This window comes from Alosa pseudoharengus, unplaced genomic scaffold, assembly GCF_046254945.1.
Source record: "Alosa pseudoharengus isolate Yale_2024_CS ecotype anadromous, Long Island Sound unplaced genomic scaffold, YU_APseudo_1.1 YU_APseudo_1.1_scf_1, whole genome shotgun sequence".
Lineage (NCBI taxonomy): Eukaryota > Metazoa > Chordata > Actinopteri > Clupeiformes > Clupeidae > Alosa > Alosa pseudoharengus.
This window is the reverse complement of record NW_027468564.1, coordinates 55,298,710-55,321,434: the sequence shown is the minus strand read 5'-3', so window position 1 is coordinate 55,321,434 and position 22,725 is coordinate 55,298,710. Positions and strand designations below refer to the sequence as shown.

Genomic DNA, 22,725 nt, shown 5'->3' with positions numbered 1-22,725 from the left:
GTTTGAACTCACTCCTAATGAACACACAACCCACAAACAACCTCCCCACACACACACACACACACACACACACACACACACACACACACACACACACACACACACACACACACACACACACACACACACACACAAGGATTTAGAAAATCCTCATCATCATGTCATCATCTCTGTTCTGAGGGTTCTGCTTTAAAACGGATCCGGTGTGCGCTGGTCCGGTGTGGCTGTACCGTGGGGTGCGGGCGGGCGGGGTGGTGCGGGGTGGTGTGGTGTGGTGTGTGCTGGCTGGGTGGTGTGAGGTAATTGGATGCGGTGTGATGGCAGGGGCCCAGGGCCGAGAGCTCCTCCACGGAGCTGCCAGCCAGGAGACAGCAGGGGCCCCCACGGAGCTCCTCCTCCCCCCCCCCCACACACACACAACCACTCGCACAGCCCGTCTATCTGGCCAACTCTCCTCACCTCTCCCCTCTCTCCTCCCTCCATTTCATTTCATTTCACTTTCTCATTTTCTTTCTCTCTCTCGTTCTCACTCTCGGCCCTGCTCTCCATCTCTCCCCTCTCTGAGAATAATAGGAGCAGTGAGGGTTCAGCCCACTGCACTGTCAGGTGTGAATTAAACCACACTACTCTGCACACTTCACTTGTCTACAGCTCAAGGCCACTTCATAACAAATCCAAATGAGCTACTTTTGCATTGACTAATTGGGCCCCCTTAAGACATGTCAGTGGGTTCAGTCTAGCAAAGATTAAGAATTAAGTGAAATGAACAGGTGTGATGAACCATGTAATTTTAGCGCATCAAGTTTGTTTTCGAGAGCTTGAGATATTTCTCTCGGTGGTAAACAAAAGAAATATAGCTTGGCACAGATAGGTGTAGACAGAGCATACCTTTATCTTGTAACACAAGGGTAAATATATGTGAATCCATTGTATGACTTCAAAGAGCTGCTGTCAAATGTAGCAGAACGAATGGGCCAATTCCCATGTCACAACTGGTCGTAGCATTGTTCCTTCTTTGTTTCTTTGATTCCCTTGTGCTTGTTTAAATGATATATAGCTCCCATGCAATGAAACACAGACTATCCATCTAATAAAAAACATTGCTGCTTAGGGGTCTACCCAACAAATCACAGTATCAGGTAATACATTCCTACTGCGCAGGATAGTGTACTGCAATATAATCCTTATGGCAAATACGTCTCCAGAGTGGAGACAGGATGGAGCATGCAAAAACATCCACAGTAATTAACATATTAGCATATTGTAATCCTACAAATTACCATGACAATCACCATGACAGTGTTTTCAGATGGGATATTAGGCTATAATTTAATTGCAGCAAATATTTTTTTTTTGAGTGACACTAATTCATAAGAGCAATCCGAGGGGACTACAGTCATTGCAATGACCCTGGTGCACACACACATAAAGAGAGAGAGAGAGAGGGAGGGAGATAGAGAGAGAGGGAGAGAGAAAGAAAAAGATCAAACTTTGGAGCCTGCTGCCTTGTATGGGGGCAATGCATCCATCAACTGATCATCAATTATTCATGAGAGATGGAGCTAGAGAAAGGGGAGGCTGTTTTTAAAGAGCAAAAGCAGCAAAAACACACACACACACACAGAGAGAGACAGAGAGAGACAGAGAGAGAGAGAGAGAGAGAGAGAGAGAGAGGTCCATCTGACAAAAACTCACACATACACACAAAGTCAAAGACCACACAGATCCATAACCCAACACTCATCAAGGTCTCAGGCTCACAAACTCTGACATGAAAAGTGCGCTTTTGTCATTCAGGACGACACCCAGAGGCTCCTGCCTCCCCAAACAGCAGGCCTCCTGGACCACTGCATCTCTCTCTCTCTCTGTCTATCCTACACAAACACATGAAAGGGCCACACATTTGGAGCAGATCAAGCTGATAAAAAGCAAATGGCTCCAAGTGAGTCTCCCCCTCTAGACACCTACATTGCTATGAGAGGATATCCACACGGATCTGAGCCATCCACCCAATCAAAGGACTGTGCGGGCTAAACGAACCTATCAAAACACACCATGGAGTGAAGAACGTTTTTTTCTTTTCCTTTCTTTCCGCGTTTATAATATCTGTAATGATGTAGGGGTTGAAGCAATCATGGGGGGGGGGGGGTATTTGCATTTGAATGGAGAAATAAATGGGCTTCACAGTCATATATGGGGAATAGATTTGCATTTCTGGTCTTTCAGGTCTTTATGACAGGGTTAAACCCTGAAAACTATGGGGAGTTGATTGAGAGAGAGAGAGAAAGAGAGAAGACAGAAAGGAGAGATAACAAAGAAAAAGAGATATGAGAGAGAGAAAGAGAGAAAGAAAGAGAGAAAGAGAGAAAGAGATATGATAAAGATAGAATTGAAGACTGTGCATAATGTCCATGTGTGCTTTGAGTGATGAGATATTTAGCAGCCAACCAACTGTGTATAATTGAAAAGACACAGAGGATGCAGTGGTATGAAGCAGACACATCCTTCATACACCCCCCACCCCGGCGCGCGCACACACACACACACACACACACACACACACACACACACACACACACACACACACACACACACACACACACAGTGTGTGCACAAGACCGTCCTTGTTGTGGTTCTCTGAGGCTTATGTAAGCTCCAGAGTTGCGTGTATCAGGCCATGCTACATTGTCAAAGCGAGGCTTATAGGGGACTCCCCGCTTTGACTTCCTCCTGAATCTTTTATGACTCCGGAACAAACCCCCCCCCCCGCTCCCTCTCTCCCTCTCATCAGCTCCTCAGCCACTCAGCATTGCCTTCTGCCACAGGAAGTCATGATGAACCTGCTCAGCGCACCATACTGGGGTCACACTCCTCACCGGGTGCCTCTGGGGAACAAAGCGTGCGCTCCTCAAAAGCCCTGCTTCTGCAGCAGCCAGGCTGTTGTGAAAACACCACGGCCTTTCAGACACGGTGACCTGGGTCGAACTATTGTTTTGACTCCTTCTCTTAGCAGCAGACACAACAGTCCGTGCTCTCTGCAATCAGAACTGGTATTCTCATGTGGGCGCAGAGAAAGCCCCTAGTGTGTGTGTGTGTGTGTGTCTCTGTGTCTGTGTGTCTGAGCGTGTCTGTGTGTTTGTGTCTGTGTGTGTGTGTGTGTCTGTGTGTGTGTGTGTGTCTGTGTGTGTGTGTGTGTCTGTGTGTGTGTGTGTGTCTGTGTGTGTGTGTGTGTCTGTGTCTGTGTGTGTGTCTGTGTCTGTGTGTGTGTCTGTGTCTGTGTGTGTGTGTGTGTCTGTCTGTGTGTGTGTGTGTGTGTGTCTGTCTGTGTGTGTGTGTGTGTGTCTGTGTGTGTGTGTGTGTGTGTGTGTCTGTCTGTGTGTGTGTGTGTGTCTGTCTGTGTGTGTGTGTGTGTCTGTCTGTGTGTGTGTGTGTGTGTGTCTGTCTGTCTGTGTGTGTGTGTGTGTCTGTCTGTGTGTGTGTGTCTGTGTCTGTGTGTGTGTGTGTCTGTCTGTGTGTGTGTGTGTGTCTGTCTGTGTGTGTGTGTGTGTCTGTCTGTGTGTGTGTGTCTGTGTGTGTGTGTGTGTCTGTCTGTGTGTGTGTGTGTGTCTGTCTGTGTGTGTGTGTGTGTGTGTGTGTGTGTGTGTCTGTGTGTGTGTGTGTGTCTGTGTGTGTGTGTGTCTGTGTGTGTGTGTGTCTGTGTGTGTGTGTGTCTGTGTGTGTCTGTGTCTGTGTGTGTCTGTGTCTGTGTGTGTCTGTGTCTGTGTGTGTCTGTGTCTGTGTGTGTCTGTGTCTGTGTGTGTGTGTGTGTCTGTGTGTGTGTGTGTGTGTGTGTGTGTCTGTGTGTTTGTGTGTGTGACTGAGTGAGTGAGTTCACAAGAGTAAGAGATAAAGAGATGCCCATGACAGAGATGGAGAGGGAGAGGACATGGGTACAATTCAATTACAGCACTCCTTAAAAAGCTGAAGAAGGGAAAACTGTCAGGCGCGCCCATCTTTGTGTTTGCACCCCTGCCTTGCCTGTCAGACTCCTAAGTGTTATTGATGGACTGTGGGTCTCCCCTCTCACTATTTCTCGCTCCATCTCTCCATCCCTCTCTTTTTCTCCTTCCCATGTCCTCTTCTCCCTCTCTCTCCTGCATATGCTTCTCTTCTCCCCCAACACTAATCTATCAGCGTTTTAATTTCTCCATCTTCTGTCTCCCTTTCCATAACACTCTCCCCTCAATATTATCTCTCTAAATTCATCCCAGGTTGCTCTCTCTCTCTCTCTCTCTCTCTCTCTCTCTCTAAGACAGACGGATTGTGGCTGAGGAGATTCCTGCTGCAGGCAAAGACTTCTGCATCCTGCCCAACGGGTCATCCCCCAATCCCAGGGAAGACAGCTCCCTTTAATATTTCACCAACTGTCAATCAAAAATGTCTTTTCCCCCCTCCATATGCCAAATTAATGAGCCTGGCCCAGACACCCAGACAGCCATTGCTACCTAGCTGCTTCTTCCTCAGAATGTCTGCAGTGGTCAGACAGGAACCAAATACAATCAGTTGGGCCGCCAGGCAAGGCCACTGACTATTTTGACCTTGAATTTCCCCTAGGATCAATAAAGTATATCTATCTATCTATCTATTTTGGTCAGTCGATTCGGCAGTCGAAAAAAAAAAAAACAACTTCCAGTCACGATTATTTCCGAATGCATGGGCACTGAGCCCCAGAACAGCCCCAAATCCACTCCGGAAGCCTTAAAAATAAACCTTACAGTAGTACTGTAAGTATACCTGGTTAGGACACGGTGCACATTCAATCAAAGACAGCACAGAGATGAGGGACACCCTGAGGACTCAAGTACTGGATTTCTGATTGCTTAAGATGCTTCAGTGGTTGTGGGAAAAAATAAACTTCAGGTGACCTGCCTGCACACGGGACAGCAAGAGGAACCCTTAATGCACACTCCCCCTGAGCCCCATGACTGATAGGCTCTCCTACAAAGACTACAAACACACACACACAGATCTTATCTCACACATGCATACAAACACACGTACACACACACACACACACACGCACACGCACACGCACACGCACACGCACACGCACACGCACACGCACACGCACACACGCACACGCACACGCACACAGTCTGTGTCTCACTGCAACACAACCACACTTTTCAAAAACTTTCCCATGAATAATTGAGGGGCGCTCGGGCTATGATGATAAAAATTCAGCGGCGATGCCACAGCCCGAGATAAAAAAGCAGACGATAAATAAATAAATAAATCAAATGATGAGCGCAGGAAGACGGACGGGGTAGAAAAAGGCCTCCCCAAACTGAGCGCCATTACTAATTCATCCCTCTCCAGATGCCCACTCTTCACTGCTGGCCGCGAGCCAAGAGTGCCAGCTCAAGAGAGACATGTTCATACCAGGAGTCTGCCCAACAACTGCCCTCTACCATGTCCTGCACTCAAACATACCAGGAGTCTGCCCAACAACTGCCCTCTACCATGTCCTGCACTCAAACATACCAGGAGTCTGCCCAACAACTGCCCTTTATCATGTCCTGCACTCAAACATACCAGGAGTCTGCCCAACAACTGCCCTTTATCATGTCCTGCACTCAAACATACCAGGAGTCTGCCCAACAACTGCCCTTTATCATGTCCTGCACTCAAACATACCAGGAGTCTGCCCAACAACTGCCCTTTATCATGTCCTGCACTGGCTCTTAAATTCGAAATAAATTCTTGAATTTCACCTGCTTTTCAATTGAGGTAGCAAACAGGAGCCAGAATTGCAATTTGAATTTTGTACAACCCTGATACTAGGCCCGAGAGATTAATCCACTTTTAATAAAAATCACAATTTGAAAAAATTAAATTAGCAAATCGCAAATGGCTGCAATTAATCATGCAGCTCACAACTATGGTTCTTTGCAAGTATATGAAATGATGTACAAACACACAATCAAAGGTACTACATGGACCATATGATACATGGATAGATGCCTGGGCTTTTGAGAGAATTCTTACCAACTACAACATCAACAACGTCAACATAGCATGGACAACTATACATGATCTGATAGACAGTACAATTTTGTCAAAAAATAAATCAGCCAAAAAACTACTTTGAGAATTTCAAACCACAGCATAAGGCAACAATCCAAATATGCAAAAGAAGTGTGAGAATGGTCTTCAGACAGAGCCAATGCTTTCATTTTTAATGAAGGCATTGATGGGAAAAATCAACCAGACGCGTCTAGAAGCTCTGGATCATCAAAGACCTAAAGAGCTCAATACAGGGGGAAACCTGGCTGAGTCAGGCCCCTCGTTTAAACATGTCTGAGAGATGAGAAATGAGAAATAAGAAACTGATGAAATATACACCCTGACTTTACAAGAGGTTCAGGCTGAGATATGGAATCTGAGTGGGGACCAAAGGCTTCTATTCGTTCTCAGCCCAGTAGTGCTAACAAGCCCACCACGTTTCATGTGCCCCTGGTGTTCTGGGGTGCCCGGAACTGTCCACTGAAAACTGCTGGGGGGAAAGAAAAGGAAATACAAAACTCATAATGACTGTGTGACACGGAGTGGGTTTGCACCGAGTCCCAGAGACCGAGAGAGCGGAGAGGAATGGGAGCTCATTTCCTGCAGGCTAAATAACAATAATGGCCAGCAGCACAGGACTGGACACTGGACAAGCAGAGTTATGTGTGTGCGACAGGAGGGAGAGAGAAGGGTGTGTGTGAAAGAGAGGAATTGTTGGTAAAAAGATATGGGGAGGATTGGGCAAAGCAAGCTGGTTGATGCATGGGTCATGCATGTATGCACAACACAAGTGGGTGTTTGTTTATAAATACATGTATGTACAACACAGGTGGGTGTTTGTTTATAAATACATGTATGTACAACACAGGTGGGTGTTTGTTTATAAATACATGTCATCAGTATGAGAGTGTATGTACAACACAGGTGGGTGTTTGTTTATAAATACATGTCACTAGAATGAGAGTGTATGTACAACACAGGTGGGTGTTTGTTTATAAACACGTGTCATCAGTATGAGAGTGTATGTACAACACAGGTGGGTGTTTGTTTATAAATACATGTATGTACAACACAGGTGGGTGTTTGTTTATAAATACATGTCATCAGTATGAGAGTGCAGATGTGCTGATGTGCCTCGTGCATGCAGCAAGAAATGTCTCTGCAAGACAGCACTAAGTGTGTGTACATATCAGACTATCTTTGGCATACCAAGGTGTGTGTGTGCTGTGTGCTTGTGTGTGTGTGTCGTGTGTGTGTGTGTGTGCGCTTGTGTGTGTGTGTGTGTGTGCGTGCGCTTGTGTGTGTGCGCTTGTATGTGTGTGTGTGCTTGTGTGTCTGCTTGTGTGTCTGTGCGTGCGTGCGTGCGTGCGTGCGTGCGTGCGTGCGTGCGTGCGTGCGTGCGTGCGTGCGTGCGTGCGTGCGTGCGTGCGTGCGTGCATATTAGTTGACGCACCTCCAGCTCCTGCTCCCTCTGCAGGGCGAACTGTTTGAAGGACTTGACGATGATGCCGGCGTTGGAGCAGTCGTACACAAAGATGGAGGGGCTGCCCATCCAGGTCTGCAGGTCGTATATGGAGAGGGGGATGTACTGCGTGTAGTTCTGAGGGACACACACACACAGAAGACCTGATGAGCGGTCAAGTCAGGACATTACAAATGTAGAAACAGAAAGAAGGGAGAGAGAGAGAGAGAAAGAACGAGAGAGAGAAAGAGAGAGATAGAGAACAGCAGGAAGTCACAAAAGGGAGAATGAATAGCTTAATTAGGCATGAGACCAAAACTGTCTAGTTAAATCCCTTGAAAATGAGAAAATGAACAGTCGGAATATGTGAAAGGGAGACCAGACCCCCACTGGATTTTCCCTGATGAGAACAAGAGTGGAGCTCTTGGAGTTTGGGGAGGGAAAGGGTTTTGAAGTTGTGATTTATGAGACGTTGACTAGATCCATCAGAGCTGGGCGCCAGCGCTTCACATCCATCGGCCTGTGTGCTTCAGACGCTTTACCTGGCAACATACAGTGGCATGACATGACATGGGCAGAGATGGCAAAGACCGAAGACGAGGAATAGGAATGGATAGAAAGAGTGATAGAGAGAGTGATTGAGAGAGAGAGAAAGAGAATAGGAATAGATAGAAAGAGTGATAGAGAGACAGAGGAAGGAAGAGAGAGAGAGAGAGCTAGAGAGAGATAGTGAGAGAGATAGAGAGCTAGAGAGAGAGCTAGAGAGAGATAGAGAGCTAGAGAGAGAGAGATAGATAGAGAGAGAGTGAGAGATAGAGATAGAGATAGAGAGAGATAGAGAGCTAGAGAGAGAGATAGAGAGAGAGTGAGAGAGTGAGAGATAGAGATAGAGAGAGCTAGAGAGAGAGAGCTAGAGAGAGAGCTAGAGAGAGAGCTAGAGAGAGAGCTAGAGAGATAGAGAGATAGATAGAGAGCTAGAGAGAGAGAGAGCTAGAGAGAGATAGAGATAGATAGAGAGCTAGAGAGAGATAGATAGAGAGCTAGATAGATAGAGAGCTAGAGAGAGAGAGAGCTAGAGAGAGATAGATAGAGAGCTAGAGAGAGATAGATAGAGAGCTAGAGAGAGATAGATAGAGAGCTAGAGAGAGAGAGAGCTAGAGAGAGAGATAGAGAGAGTGAGAGAGTGAGAGATAGAGATAGAGAGAGCTAGAGAGAGAGAGCTAGAGAGAGAGCTAGAGAGAGAGCTAGAGAGAGAGCTAGAGAGCTAGAGAGATAGATAGAGAGCTAGAGAGAGAGACAGAGCTAGAGAGAGATAGAGATAGATAGAGAGCTAGAGAGAGATAGATAGATAGATAGAGAGCTAGAGAGAGATAGATAGAGAGCTAGAGAGAGATAGATAGAGAGATAGAGAGCTAGAGAGAGAGAGATAGAGAGCTAGAGAGAGAGAGATAGAGAGCTAGAGAGCGAGAGATAGAGAGCTAGAGAGAGATAGAGAGCTAGAGAGAGAGGAGGGGATGTTGCTGAGCAGAGTGAGTGCCAGTGCAGGTGCCGTGCGGGTTTGTGTGCCAGGGCACAGCAGGGCTGTCAGGACGGGCATCCACAGTATGCTCTGATGAAATATTATGAAACAAAGACCTGTCCTCCTGCCGGATGAGAGAGAGAGAGAGAGCGCACGTGTGTGTGTGGGTGTGTGTGCGCAGTACTTTGCATACTGATGTCTCCAATTTATTTGTGTAGATAATCAGATTAAAGAAGGCTAACAAATGGAGATCCATATGTATGTATGGAATGTGTGTGTGTGTGTGTGTGTGTGTGTGTGTGTGTGTGTGTGTGTGTGTGTGTGTGTGTGTGGAATAGTTGCTGCATTTCAGAGGGTGAATTTGCAAGTGTGTACCTAATGTCTGGAAAAACGTCTGTGTTAGTGTGTGTGTGTGTGTGTGTGTGTGTGTGTGTGGGCCAAGATGTATGAACATATCTGTGTGTGTCCATGTCCATCTTTCCATGTCCTAGGCGCGTCTCACCTTGTTGAAGACCCAGATCTCCCCGTTGACGGTGGGCCGGGGCACGCCGTGGCCGTTGTAGTGGAAGAGCACGCGCTCCTCCTTGGCGTTGCGCCGCAGCGACGTGCACAGCTTCTTCACTTCGTCCACCGTGGGGTCCAGACTCTGCTTGTAGCGCGCCTGCAGCACAACACGGGGAATGGACGATGAGCGCCACACAACCACGGATCAAAGACAGCACATCATTGCAGAGGCCCCCACCCCCACCCCCAGTAGTGTCCATTATGGTCCGGTAGATGGCTGAACTCCCCCTCTCATTTTCAGGATGGAACATGGCTAAACAGAGGCGAGGCTGGAAGATACAACACAGGCAGCTCGGCAGCAACACGTCAGTCTGAGCAGCCAGTGAAGCTTAATGAGATTTGACTTGTGGGGGTCGTCAGAACTTTCCAGTCTTTCACAACATTTGCTTTAGAAATGACTGGGTGCTGCACCAGCTCATCAGCAGCAATCATCCTCCATTCTCATCTCTCATAGCTGACACAACGCTCTGTGGGCACTGAGATCTGCTGCTGGAGCCGTGGTGAGGGAAAACAAATGCAAAAAATTGTGTAAAGTAGGTTTACACAGAGATGGTTTTTTAGGATCATTAACTAAATGTACAAAGCCCAAAGGACAGGCCCTGGGTTGTATCTTTGGAGTGCTAACAAAAGTCCTTTTCTTTCGACTGCATCCAAGCCCCTTCCATCCAGAGCAGTAAAGCATGCTGGGGAAAAAAGGGAGAGTTGAGGAGCCAGGCAGAAAGTAGGCTATGACTGCAGAGCCCACCGTTTCATTTACGTCAGTGAACGCACACCCAGGGACCATGGCTGATATCTCTTTGCCCATCATACTCTAGCTCTCGCTCTTGTGTGCTCTCTCTCTCTCACACCCCCAACCTCTCTCTCTCTCTCTCTCTAGCACCCCCAACCTCTCTTTCTCTTTTCTCTCTCTTTCTCTCTCTCTCTCTCTAGCACCCCCAACCTCTCTCTCTCTCTCTCTCTAGCACCCGCAACCTCTCTCTTTCTCTCTCTTTTTCTTTCTTTGTGATGTAACCAAAGGGCACTCCCAGGTCTGGAGTTATAATGTGACACAAAGATACAGACATTCTCACACAAGTTATCACCATGTCCAAACAAAAAAAAAAAAAAAAAAAATCACCAGTGTCCTAGTTTCTCCTCTGTATAGGCTTTTGCTCAAGAACCGTATAGATGAACTAGTTTCGGGGGGGTGGGGGGGGTGTAGGGGGGGATCTCAGCATCAGCATGGAGGCTCCAGCACTGTCTGTCTCCAACCTGCAGTGGCTTGGCTGTTGTTTACAGCTGGCTGAGAGGTTCAGACGGAGCAGACTGTTCCAGAGAGACTCAACCAGCAGGCAGACAGACAGGCAGACAGACAGACAGACAGACAGACAGACATGCAGACAAGTAGACAGACAGACAGGCGAGCTGAGTGAAGTGAACTGCAGTGTATCGTGTGTCAACGCCTAAATGGAGAGGCACTTAGGAGAAGATTGTCTTTTGGCGAAGGCAATCTCGTTCACACAGACACTTCCGCTCGGCCCGGACAGTAGAGCCAGGGGAGATGGGAGGAAGAGGGGGATGAGGGGAAGACAGGAGAGGAGGAGAAGAGAGGAGGAGGAGGAGGAGGAGAAGGAGGAGGAGGAGGAGGAGGAGGAAGACTGGGTCGAGACAGATGGAAATTGATCTTGTGTGATCCGGCGCCCACTGCTTAAGTCAGAGGCTTGTTTAAGTTGGTGGTGTTGTTATTTTGGGGGGATGTTTGTTGTTTGTTCTTGCGTAGTCTGTCTATGGGCTCCCACAGGGACTTGTCAGAGCAACAAGTGGCACTAGCTGGAAATAGAGAGGGCCAATCAGACCTTCTCGCCTCCTTGCTCTGAGTCTGACTGACACACACACACACACACACACACACACACACACACACACACACACACACACACACAGTCACACAGCATGGTCTATTAATCTTAGTTCACTTTTTCTCCTTATTTCATATTCACTCTCTATCTTTGCTTCCACTTGCTGCTTCCATTGTGCATCTGCCAGCCTCTCAGTCCACATTCTCTTTGTCCCTCTCCTTTTCTACTCTCTCTCCTTTCCTTCCCTCTCTTCCTCTCCTATGTCTCTGTCCTCCTCTCATACCCTCTCTCCCCTTCTCTCTCTCTCGCTCTAGATCTGACAGTCGCTTCAGGCCTCTGCTCTCTTAGAGAACAGAAGAAACAGGATGAAAGCTCAACGGCATGAGGCGCTGTGTGTGTGTGTGTTGTGTGTGTGTGTGTGTGTGTACATGTGACGTGGCACACAGTGAACTCAAAACATGTCACTATGTCAGAAATGCCTGTAAGCATTACAATTCTCCAAACGTTTACTTGATGAAACGCTCTCCTCTCTCGTTGGGGGAAGCAGAAGTACCTGCACCAGGCTGGTTTGTCTCCTAATTGTTCTCGAGAAAGAATGCGCACTAGAGGGAGAAACCAGGGAAGTGAGATGCACCACGAATGCCGTGTGAAAATGTGTTTGTGTGTTTGTGTGTGTGTGAGAGTGTGAGAGTGTGAGAGTGTGTGTGTGTGTGTGTGTGTGTGTGTATGTATGTGTGTGCACACGTGTAAATGTGTGTTCTGTTTGCTTGTGAGCATCGTGCTGAGCCTGCACCAGCTGGTGTGAGTGTGTACGTGTGTGTGTGTGTGTGTGTGTGATGGGGCTGCGAGGCAGTTTCTGCGCAGTCGGTTCTTATGTAATCGCACCGGCGTGCGAGAGGCCTGTGTCCCTGTGTGCGTGAATCATCTCAACACACACACGCGCAAAGCTGCCATTTTAAACACTCTCACCTCTTTCTCCACACCAGACCCCCCCCCCCCCCCCCCCCAACACCCCCTCCCACTCTGTGGAAGCAACACTGCGCTGTCAATTCCCATCTTCAAAATGGCTCAGAAATGTAATTAGACCCAAATGTAATGTCCCACCATCAAAATGGATATTGCCAATTTATGCTATAAGCCCACCAGGGTCTGACTTGCGAGTATTTTAATTCCAGTTTCGTAGACAGACAGAGTGAGACAAATTAAAGTCGACTGACTGAACTGATCTCTCTCAGAATCTCAAAACTTATTAAACCTGATCACCAGCCATATTCCTTAAGCACTTGGTTTATTGAACAAAATGTCCATCTCATCTATGCTAATGACTTTTAATTAAAATCAGGTTATATGTCTTTATTGTTTATTTCTCTTGATCATTCTTTGATAAAAAAAAATCACAAAATATCGATTGCAATCACAGATGTACTGGACATCATAGGAATGGGACCACAGACTGAATCAAACAGGCCATAAATAACCTGTCCTCTTTCCCTTACAGATCACTAGGGGAAGGTAACCATTTTAGAGTGTTCTGATAGGATCGCTGAAACACAGTTAGTGCCTGGCCATTTTAAAAGGGTCGATATGAAGCCCTTATGAAATCAGCTGATATTGAGAGGGAGAAAATTGCATTCTGCGCCAGAGCTTGGTTCTGGGCTCTGAAATATGAGCAGGAGAGATAGAGGGAGTAATTTCATCAGTGTAACTGAGGAATGTGAATGTTGCGGAAGGCAACGGTGGTCTGTGTTTGTGCGTTTGTGTGCTTGTGTTTTACTGGTGCGTGGGGTGATTTGCATTACCGGTCTCTTCCTGAAGGGGGAGCTCCTGGACCCTGATTCCCCACTGAGCCAGCTCCTCTCTAGAGGCTTCAGGAGTCCTCATTCCATCCCTCCATCCGCTTCGACATTCCTTCTCATCTTCCCGCAAGCTTTCATTTCTGCACCTCAGTCTTCCTCACATACAGTACTCGGTGTCTCCACACTTCCTGTACTCTCCTCTTCTCTCTCTCCACAGCATCCACTCCATCCCTCTTTCCCCTTCTCTCTTTCCCTCTTTCCCCTTCTCTCTTTCCCTCTTTCCCACGCACCATTAGTCCCTAATCAGGTTGAGCTTGGCCTCCTGAAGCCCACAGGTTCCTCATTCGATCAATTAGGTTGGCCAGCAGAGCTCTCTTCTGTGTGTCTGTGCAGGCCTTCACATTAAAGCAAGCGTAGATCATTGTGTCAGGAGCTCCCCTCCGGCTAAGTCCGCCGACGAGAGCGTAGACAGAATATAGCCGGCGCTTTTCACAACCTTCTCATGCTGTCTGAGGGGAATTGTGAAGGTCTGAGCTCTCTGGGTCATGTGGAACAGGGAATCTAAGACACCGTTTGCCTGCCCTCTGGACTTCTCAAGACTGGACTGCAGAAGGACAAGGCTCTGAGGGGTCAATTCCCATCTCAACAAACTAACTCAAACTCACCGAACTCATAAACACATGCTGAATTGTTGACTGTGTTAAACAAGCTTTGCATAGAGTGAGGAGAAGTTGATGAAATCACAGAGATCTGTGGCCCAAAAGAGCCTCAGTCTCAACCACAATGAGGAGAGCAGCCAAACACTATTCAAATATGCACAATGCGCAATGCACACGCATGCGCACAGACACGCGTACACGTACACGTACACGCATGCACACTCAGACTGGTGTTAATAATCCAACAGAGCTCAGGGATAGTATGCAGCACTAGCACCATATGTTGAGCCCCTGCTTGTGAATCACAGTGGACCCTAAACACCAGTGCAGGCTAAACCTGCCGAGGCCTCTTTGTCCTTGAGAGGGCTTACATTCAGGAAAAGCACATTGCTATCACATAATAACAGAGGCCTTGATTAAAGCTTGCGTAAAGCTTGTATAACCAGAACCAGGCGTATAGCCTGTGACAAATGCATCCCAAAACTGACAACACAAATAAAGCCAAGACAGAGCTAAGATCAACATAAGCCTTTTTTGTGTCGATGTTTTGTTAATCTGAGTAAAGAACTTGCTTTTAGAAAAGGCCGGCGGTGAGCTTGAGCCGAGCGATGTTAAGCCTGCCAGATGTTTCTGGAGCTAGAACACGTATGATCATGTGTGAATTAATCCAGCCAGATTGCACTTCAATAGTTGGAGTCCATCAGATGACCGACCACAGAAATGGATTGCGCCCTGATGACGCATCAATGCCAGCTACATAACCGAATGAAAGTGTGGAGGTATTCTGTGCATTTGGTCTGCTTCTCTGTCCATTTCATGAAAGTGACTTGAAAATAAAGTGAATAAATACATTACTCTGGTCAGTAAATGAGGTCCGCAGGAATGGTGACCTGCTCATCCTAAACTCCAAAACACTAGAAACTGACCTCCACTGAGACTCAAATAAAAGCTTTAATAAAATACTAAATGAGAAAAAGGCACCTGTTGGGTCTCAAGCAGTCTGACCTACTTTCCCTGCACTTATGCACCAAGGTTGCGTTTAAAGAGAAAGTTAAAGAGGAAAGGTTGTCTGGATGAAAAATGAGCCTGTCCGAGCGGAACGTTCTCCTCCAGAGAACCGACTCAGGTTCCAGCGGCTCAGCTGACCCGATCGATGCCACGCGGTGGCCGAGGAAGGTGGAAACAAGGAGACGAGCCGTGCCACGCTGGGCCTGGTACCAGAGGCGGTTCTACGGGGTGGCAAAGGGTGGCAGCTGCCACCCCTGGGACACAGTCTTGCCACCCCATTTATAAATGAGATAATATTGTTTTAAGTATATTTTACGTTCATACATGTTGGTCTAAGAACTGTGAGAAGGTGTGAAACCCGCCTTCAAAATCTCTAGAACCGCCACTGCCTGGTACCCCTAATGCCAGCGCAGACTCCGCCAGCAGAGTGAGGATGATGTCAGCCCAACGTGGGCGGCTACTCTGATCCGTCCGTATCAGCCACTGATGCAGCATACGGAACAGGATGGGGACGGCTATTGTTTGACCAATGGCTGTGGAGGGGGCTAATGAGGCACCAACACGTGAGCCAGGCCAAAATGTTGATGATGAAATGATGATGAAAAGATGATTCCCCGCATTTCAAACAACCCACTTCCACACACACACACACACACACCAACCTCCTGTTTGCCGAATGCCGACTCATGTGCACGTGCTCTTCTCAGATGCTTGTCCACCTGCCACGTGTCCAAAATGGATTCTCGACCGTGTTTAAATGCCAGGGTGACACACACACACACACACACACACACACACACACACACACACACACACAGAGCAAAGGCTGACTGTTCCAAAAGGTCTGAGCCAGCCATGAAGCGCCATGCAAAAGATGAGCACTAAGAGCGTGCGAGAATACGTCAAGCTTCTCATCTGATGCGTCATGACCCAGGGTGGGCGAGGCAGGTTTAGGGCGCCGCTGACGTCTCGGCATGTGACTCCGCCTCGGTGTGCGGATCGTGCCGGCGGCGCGGCGTGCGGCCGGCGGCTCTGATGACACGACTTAATGTGGCTGGCCTCGTGACTGCTGCAGCTGGAGCTGGCTGGCAGCTGTGAGCCCCGAGGCTGTGGATCTGCCCCGTGTCTGTGACAGGTGATGAGAGGGGAGGGGGGAGGATGGGGGGGGGGGGAGATTCTTGCTCATCTGGGTTTCTGTTTGCTTCCTTTAAGCAAACAGAACCCCCCCCCTGCCTTCTGGACCTGACTGCTGTGTCTGCCCCCATCTCAGCCCCTCCTTTTCCAGAACTTTCTAGCAAAAAAATGAACAAAAAGAAATGTGATAAGTCCTGAACGTGGACCTATTTTTGGTGTTGTTTCGAGCAGAACCGCGAAGGGACCGGCCGGCGTTTCCCAGAACGCTGCGGGGCTCGCTGACCTCCACGGCAATTAGGCAGCAGGGCCCTGATGATAGTGGCGGCAGCGCCGGCGGTGGGGGGGTGTGGTGGTGTGGTAGAGATGGAGGGAGCAGAGAGAGGGGAGCGGAGGGCAAAGAAAGGAAGAGTGCGGAGAGCATGCAGCCCGGGCTACATTAGAGAGAGAGGGGGGTGTCCCTCTCAGCCATCTAACAGCACCCCCCCCCCCACAAAACACTTCCACTTTTTATAAGCACACAGGATCCAAATTGGACCTGTGCCCTGTGCCGACAGCCACGAAAAAATAGTTTCAATGAGCGAAGGGGGGGGGGAGGTTATGTGAGTGTGTGAAGGGGGTACCTCCACCCCCGACGTCTTTCAAAAACTCTCTCAATCGTCATGTGGTCGCAGGGAAGGTCAGGCGGCGAGGTGTTGATTGAATCAGCTCGCCCCAAAGCACCCCGACTCAGGCCCTCAATTAAAAAAGTCAGCACGACGCGGCAACGGGGGCGCCAGGCGGCACAGCGTGGGCCCGACCGGGGGCAGCGCTGCCAAACGCCACCGATGCTCCGGCGGTGCGGCTCAAGGTTAGGAACAGGGCAGGAAGAGGACTTTTGGAAAGTCTAATTACTGATCCATGTGCAGCTCTGGCTTGGAAACTACAGTACCACTCAGCAATGCCGTAGGCTGGGCTTGTAAGCTATAGGTCTACATTTTTGCAAAAGTGAGCTTACTAAGGTTAACTTGCCTTTTGAAAAACACTTGATTTATATTCTTTCTATTATGCCATTTCATAATTCTATGAATATGTGAATTAAATGTAGCCTGGCGGGCCATCCTATATCATTGGCATGTATAGTCTGGCATCGAATCATTCACCTCGCTTAATCCAAGGGGCGGGCAGAGAATTGTCTTTCAAACTGCCTAGGCATGCAATAGGCCAGCGCTACGACCATATCCGTATCCGGTCGGCAAAACGGCAAATACATCCTTCTTCGAAAGGAATGACTTAAGTGCATTGTGTTGATCTACTTTCAAAGAAAAGCACAAGTCCAACTCCTCCAAAGTTGACGCCAACGCCGATTCAAACAACCGCTCTTCGTTTGCCATAGCCACCTTCCTTGTTGTTCACCGTCGCAGGATGTCGTTATCCTGTTAAGCCCGCCTTAAGACTCTCTAACGAAATAGAGCGCTGTGATTGGCCGTCATCCACAGTGTTAAGCCAATAGAAATTCCTATGGTTCGATACTAGACGTACAAGCTGAGCAAATTAATTTGCCGCCGCTAGGGTGCGTCTAGATTTCTAGGCTAAATTAAATGTGCTGAAGACCAAAACCAAAGAACAACTTCTAGAAAATGGCCGCCATGCAAAGTTTTCAGTAAGCACTGAAAGTTGTGTAATGCTGGTTGTAGGTAGCAGGCCTGGCGGAGGGGGTTGACACGACTCAGATGAGGAGGCCGTTTAGTGGCAGCGGACAGGCTGGTAAAAGGCATCCGCTCCAACAATGCCACGTCACCCATCATCCTCCTGTCACACAGACACCACGGCGGCCATGAGCAACATGCTCCAGGCGGATCCATAGCTCACCGTTTACACACACACTCCCCCCCACACACACACACACACACACACACACACACACAGCACATCCACAACACACAACATAACACAAGATCACATACAAATCTAGTCTCACGCTCACATAAGTGTACACACACACACACACACACACACACACACACACACACACACACACACACACACACACAGACTGGCAGCTTGGGTTTGGGGCAGGTGCTGAGCTGGGCTGTGCTGACACAGAGCTGAGAGTGTCAGTGGCAGCAGGACAATGTGTCCGTTCCTGTGACTAAGCGAGAGCATTCTGTAAACAGCAGGAGGACGGAGCCGGCCTGTTTTCAAACACGCACACACACACACAACTTTACACAAACACATAAAGGCTCTCTCTCTCACACACACACACAAATAAATGCACTAACATAATCTCTTTCTCGCACACACACATAAAGGCACCAACATAAACTCTCTCTCTCACACACACACAAATAACACTACCATAATCTCACACACACACACACTTGTTGAACCATACACCCACAGCACAGCGAGCGAGCCTCCACACAGCCGTAGCGGCCGGGCGGATATGCCGCATGGCAGCCGTCCCATCCCATAACTTCCTGTAGCGTGAGTCAGTCTTCTGCATGTGCTCCTGGCTGCGCCCATCAATGCCAGACATCCTGTCTTCCTGGTTACACCCCAATCACCCCCCCCCCCCCGCCCCCCGCCCCCCCCGCCCCCTGTCCTCAGCAAACCTCCGAGAGAGGGGGGCCTCCGGTCCCTATAGGAGCCATGGGGATCAATACCCCTCCGGTCCCTATAGGAGCCATGGGGATCAATACCCCTCCGAGTCCCTATAGGAGCCATGGGGATCAATACCCCTCCGAGTCCCTATAGGAGCCATGGGGATCAATACCCCTCCGAGTCCCTATAGGTCATCAGGGGAGGGGTGGTGGTGGCTGGTGCTACTTTTACTCCCTTCAACATATATTTACATTTTAGACCGCAGCATCACCTCACATTGGGTCTTTTTGCCATTTTGCAATATGACACTACCACAATCGTGCGTATTCCAACCTCAGACATCATAAGATGGACAAGTTTTGTGTGATCAGCTTTTAAGTCTGCTCAGATAAATAGTGCTTTGTCTTGGACTCCTATGCCTACTGTGCACTTCAGAGAGAAAGCAGGAAGTGTCATTTCCATACATCAAGTCATGCAATTAAACATTAGACATGAGCAAGCAGGAAGTCTCACACGTGTGACGACTCCTTCAACCCAAGCTGACAGGAGAGATGCCTTATGGAGTTAAGTCTACTAAGATTATCTCTGAGAGGCAGTATCAAATCTCTCTCCATCTCCCCCTCTAATGCACACACACACACACACACACACACACACACACACACACACAGAGAGAGAAAGGTGGTACTAAAATGGCTGCCAAGTTGCCTCACAACTGCATGTCTGCACTCTGCACGCACACTGACTTTCTCTGACGCGCGGCACCGGCGATTGTCCCCACAGTAAAATCGGAGTCGCGGCACGCGTTCCCCGACCCTGACTCCAGACTCATATCCGCCTGGATGGGTGGGGGGGGATGGGGGGAGCGGGGGGACTTGATACATAACACTTGATTACATCAAACTCAATCTGGATATGAACTTCCTGCTGTTCAGCGCACGGTCGCAGGCCACACTGCCAATTTGCCTGTGAGGATCTGCATCAGTCAGTAAAGGAGCGGCGGCTTAATGCGAAGTGACGGGACGAGATGAGTCTGAGAGGGGGAGGAAGAGTGAGAGTGGGGGAGGAAGAGAGAGGGGGGAAGAGAGAGAGAGAGAGAGGGAGGAGAGAGGCGACAGACAGGGAGGAATGGAGATACAGACAGAAAGAGAGATGAAAAGATGGTGATGGAGAGAGACAGGTGTGGGGGAAAGATGGAGAGGGAGAGAGAGATGGATGGATGGAGTGAGAAAGTGTGTGAGAGAGAGAGTGGACAACTGAGAGAGGGAGAGGGTAAGAGAGGGAGAGAGGAGAGGAGAGGGAAGGTCATTCAGTAAATCAGTGTCTTTATAGCTGCCTCCTCTGCTTTTTACGCACTGAGGCTGCTGTGCTCCATAAACTATAAACTCCTCCATCATCAGTCCATCAATATTACAACACCAGCACACCTGCAACACCCATGGAACTCGCCGCCAGGACACTGACACCGACACACCACCAACAACAACCCTGCTCATGTGAAACACTGACACAGCACCGAAACCAACCCTGCTCATGTGAAACACTGAAACATGGCACATACTCCTCTCTCTCTCTCATTCTAAATGAGACAAAGCATCAACGCTGAGTACCGTATGTTGCAAACATATTTTCATGAGCACTTCTAAATTCTATTTCTAATTAAAAATAGTCTCCTCCAAATCATCATTATCCACTATAGATGAATACAGGATTGGAGGAACACTCTAGACCTCTAGACCAGAACCACTCTAGAAAATTCCCTCGAGTTTTGGAATATGTGGGAATTATCCATGGAATAGCAGGAATTAGGAGCGCGGGACGCGCTGGTGGCATTTATAGCAACTGGAGCAGCAGGTGTAGGTTACGTCAGGAATGCCATGTCTGAAATCAGGCTGCAGATTAATCTTCCCGTTTGAAACCAAAAACCCGTCCGCCGTAGGATGAACTACACAGAGGCCATATGACCCCACAGGACAAGGTTGTGCACTTCGTCTTACACGCAAACACCCCCCACCCCCCTTCAGCGAGAGCAAACAGCTATTTTGGGGCGAGGAGCGGGTCCTTGTGGAGGGGTCGTATCCTCCTCGTTTCCGGAAATGGGTCACAGGAGTGCACCTTGGGAGGGCCTCGACTGGGGGGACTCGTCTAGTGTGTCAGAGTATTGAATAAACCTAAATACCTCTACACAAGGACACACACACACACACACACACACACACACACACACACACAGCATTTACAGATCAGCAGGTAGATTTACATCAGTATTGATGAGGGTATATATACACACACATACACACACCAGCTATTATATAGCCCATCAGCCACAATCAATACAACCCAAGCAGGCAATGGGAGTGTGCTCAGTCTGTCTGTGACAACAGGATAACGCAACCAGACTCTACTTTACTGACTTGTTTGTGCTTGTCAGTTGACGTAAGCACACTGACCCCCACACAGACGGACTGACACCCACACACACTCACTAGCTCCAGCTCACATTCCCTCCATCTTTGTGTGTGTGTATATATATGTGTGTGTGTGTGTGTGTGTGTGTGTGTGTGTGTGTGTGTGTGCGTGTGCGTGCATGTAGAGGGTGTGAAGGGTAGTGTGGGGTGAACAGGTGAGCACGTGGTCGTGTGTGTCTCACAGCATGGTATGTCATGTATTAGGTCATTAGGATATGGTGAACTGCTCCACACACAGACAGACATAGAGAGTTGACCCTGCAGCTCTAGCCAAGGGCATCATGAGTGTGTCAGATGGAGGAGCACAATGAGGGGAACATGACGCTAGTGAGCTCCAGCACACCCCCCTGTGTCTGCCTCTCCCCCCTGCTCTCCCCTGCTCCTGTTGGGGAGATTAATGAGCACAGGAGGCATGGGGGTGTCAAACAGGTAGAGGTCCACACCACAGACCATAAGAGTCATCCACACACACACACACACACACACGTCAAACAGGTATAGGTTTCTAACACCACGGACCATAAGAGTCATCTACATACACACACACAAAACATATATTTTTATTCACCCATACATGTAGTTAGAGATTTAATTTCTGGTGTCTTACTGTGTGTGTGTGTGTGTGTACTTAGGTCAACATGAATAGAGATTCATCTACAAATATTTCACAAGATCTGGTAATCTTATCATCCTGATGCCTTCTAATGTCAATAACTGCATCAATGGCAGGAACTAAATCTGCAGCTTAGTTACGATAGACACTGTAGACAAGCGGTGCAGATCATCTCGACCCCCCCACCCCCCACCCCACACACACACACACACACGGAGTCTATAGTGCTGGGGATGAGAGGGTGTGGGTCATCACAACATCTACTTCCGCTGTATGTTGTGTCTGGGCCTGTCTGTCTGTCTGATATGAGAGAGAGAGAGAGAGAGAGAGAGAGAGAGTGTGAGTGTGTGTGTGTGTGTGTGTGTGTGTGTGTGTCAGAGAGGCAGAGAGAGTTTGTTGAGTCTCATTAAGCAGCCCAGCTGGCACCTTGACCTGCGCTGTAACAGAGTAACAGGGCCTGGCTGCCGTCCAGAACTGCCTCTCTCCCTCCCCTATTACAGCCTCCACCTGACAGCAGCATGGTTCTTCTCACACACACACACACACACTGACAAAGACACAAAGACACACACACCTCACAAACACATCGAGAAAGACACACACACACACACACACACACACACACACACACACACACACACACACCTCACTACCACACAGACAATGACACACACACCTCTGACAAACAAAGTCACACACACGTAGACGCAAGCACATTGCCAGTCACGGAATAATATCTGATGCAGGCGCGGTGTGTGAGGCACCTGTACACTCTGAGCCCAGAAGAGCCTCCTGCTTTAACTTCACGCTTGTAGAACACGGCGAGATCTCACCCACATAATCAAACACAGATCACACACATTACACGCACTTCGCACAGACGTGCACATGGCCAAACATTCAAACACAAACACACACAAACACTCTCAAAAATGCAAATACAGCTTCTCATCTTTCTGTTTGGCTCCTCTCAACAGCTACCCCCTCAGTCACGCTGCTACACATACAGACTCAGTCACGCCGCATTGTGTAGATA

The 22,725-nt window shown here is 48.6% G+C and overlaps 1 protein-coding gene across 7 annotated transcripts in view; it reads right to left on the bottom strand.

Annotated features, from left to right (window-relative positions):
* rptor (regulatory associated protein of MTOR, complex 1) overlaps positions 1 to 22,725 on the bottom strand; it is a 150,209-nt gene that overhangs the window by 85,222 nt on the left and 42,262 nt on the right. For all 7 annotated transcript variants that reach the window (XM_076293483.1, XM_076293476.1, XM_076293504.1 and 4 more), the window contains exons 5-6: positions 9,529 to 9,687; positions 7,499 to 7,645 (exon numbers count right to left, since the gene is read on the bottom strand). In XM_076293483.1, the coding sequence (XP_076149598.1) occupies positions 7,499 to 7,645; positions 9,529 to 9,687 (306 nt within the window). The remainder of the gene's footprint in view (positions 1 to 7,498; positions 7,646 to 9,528; positions 9,688 to 22,725) is intronic.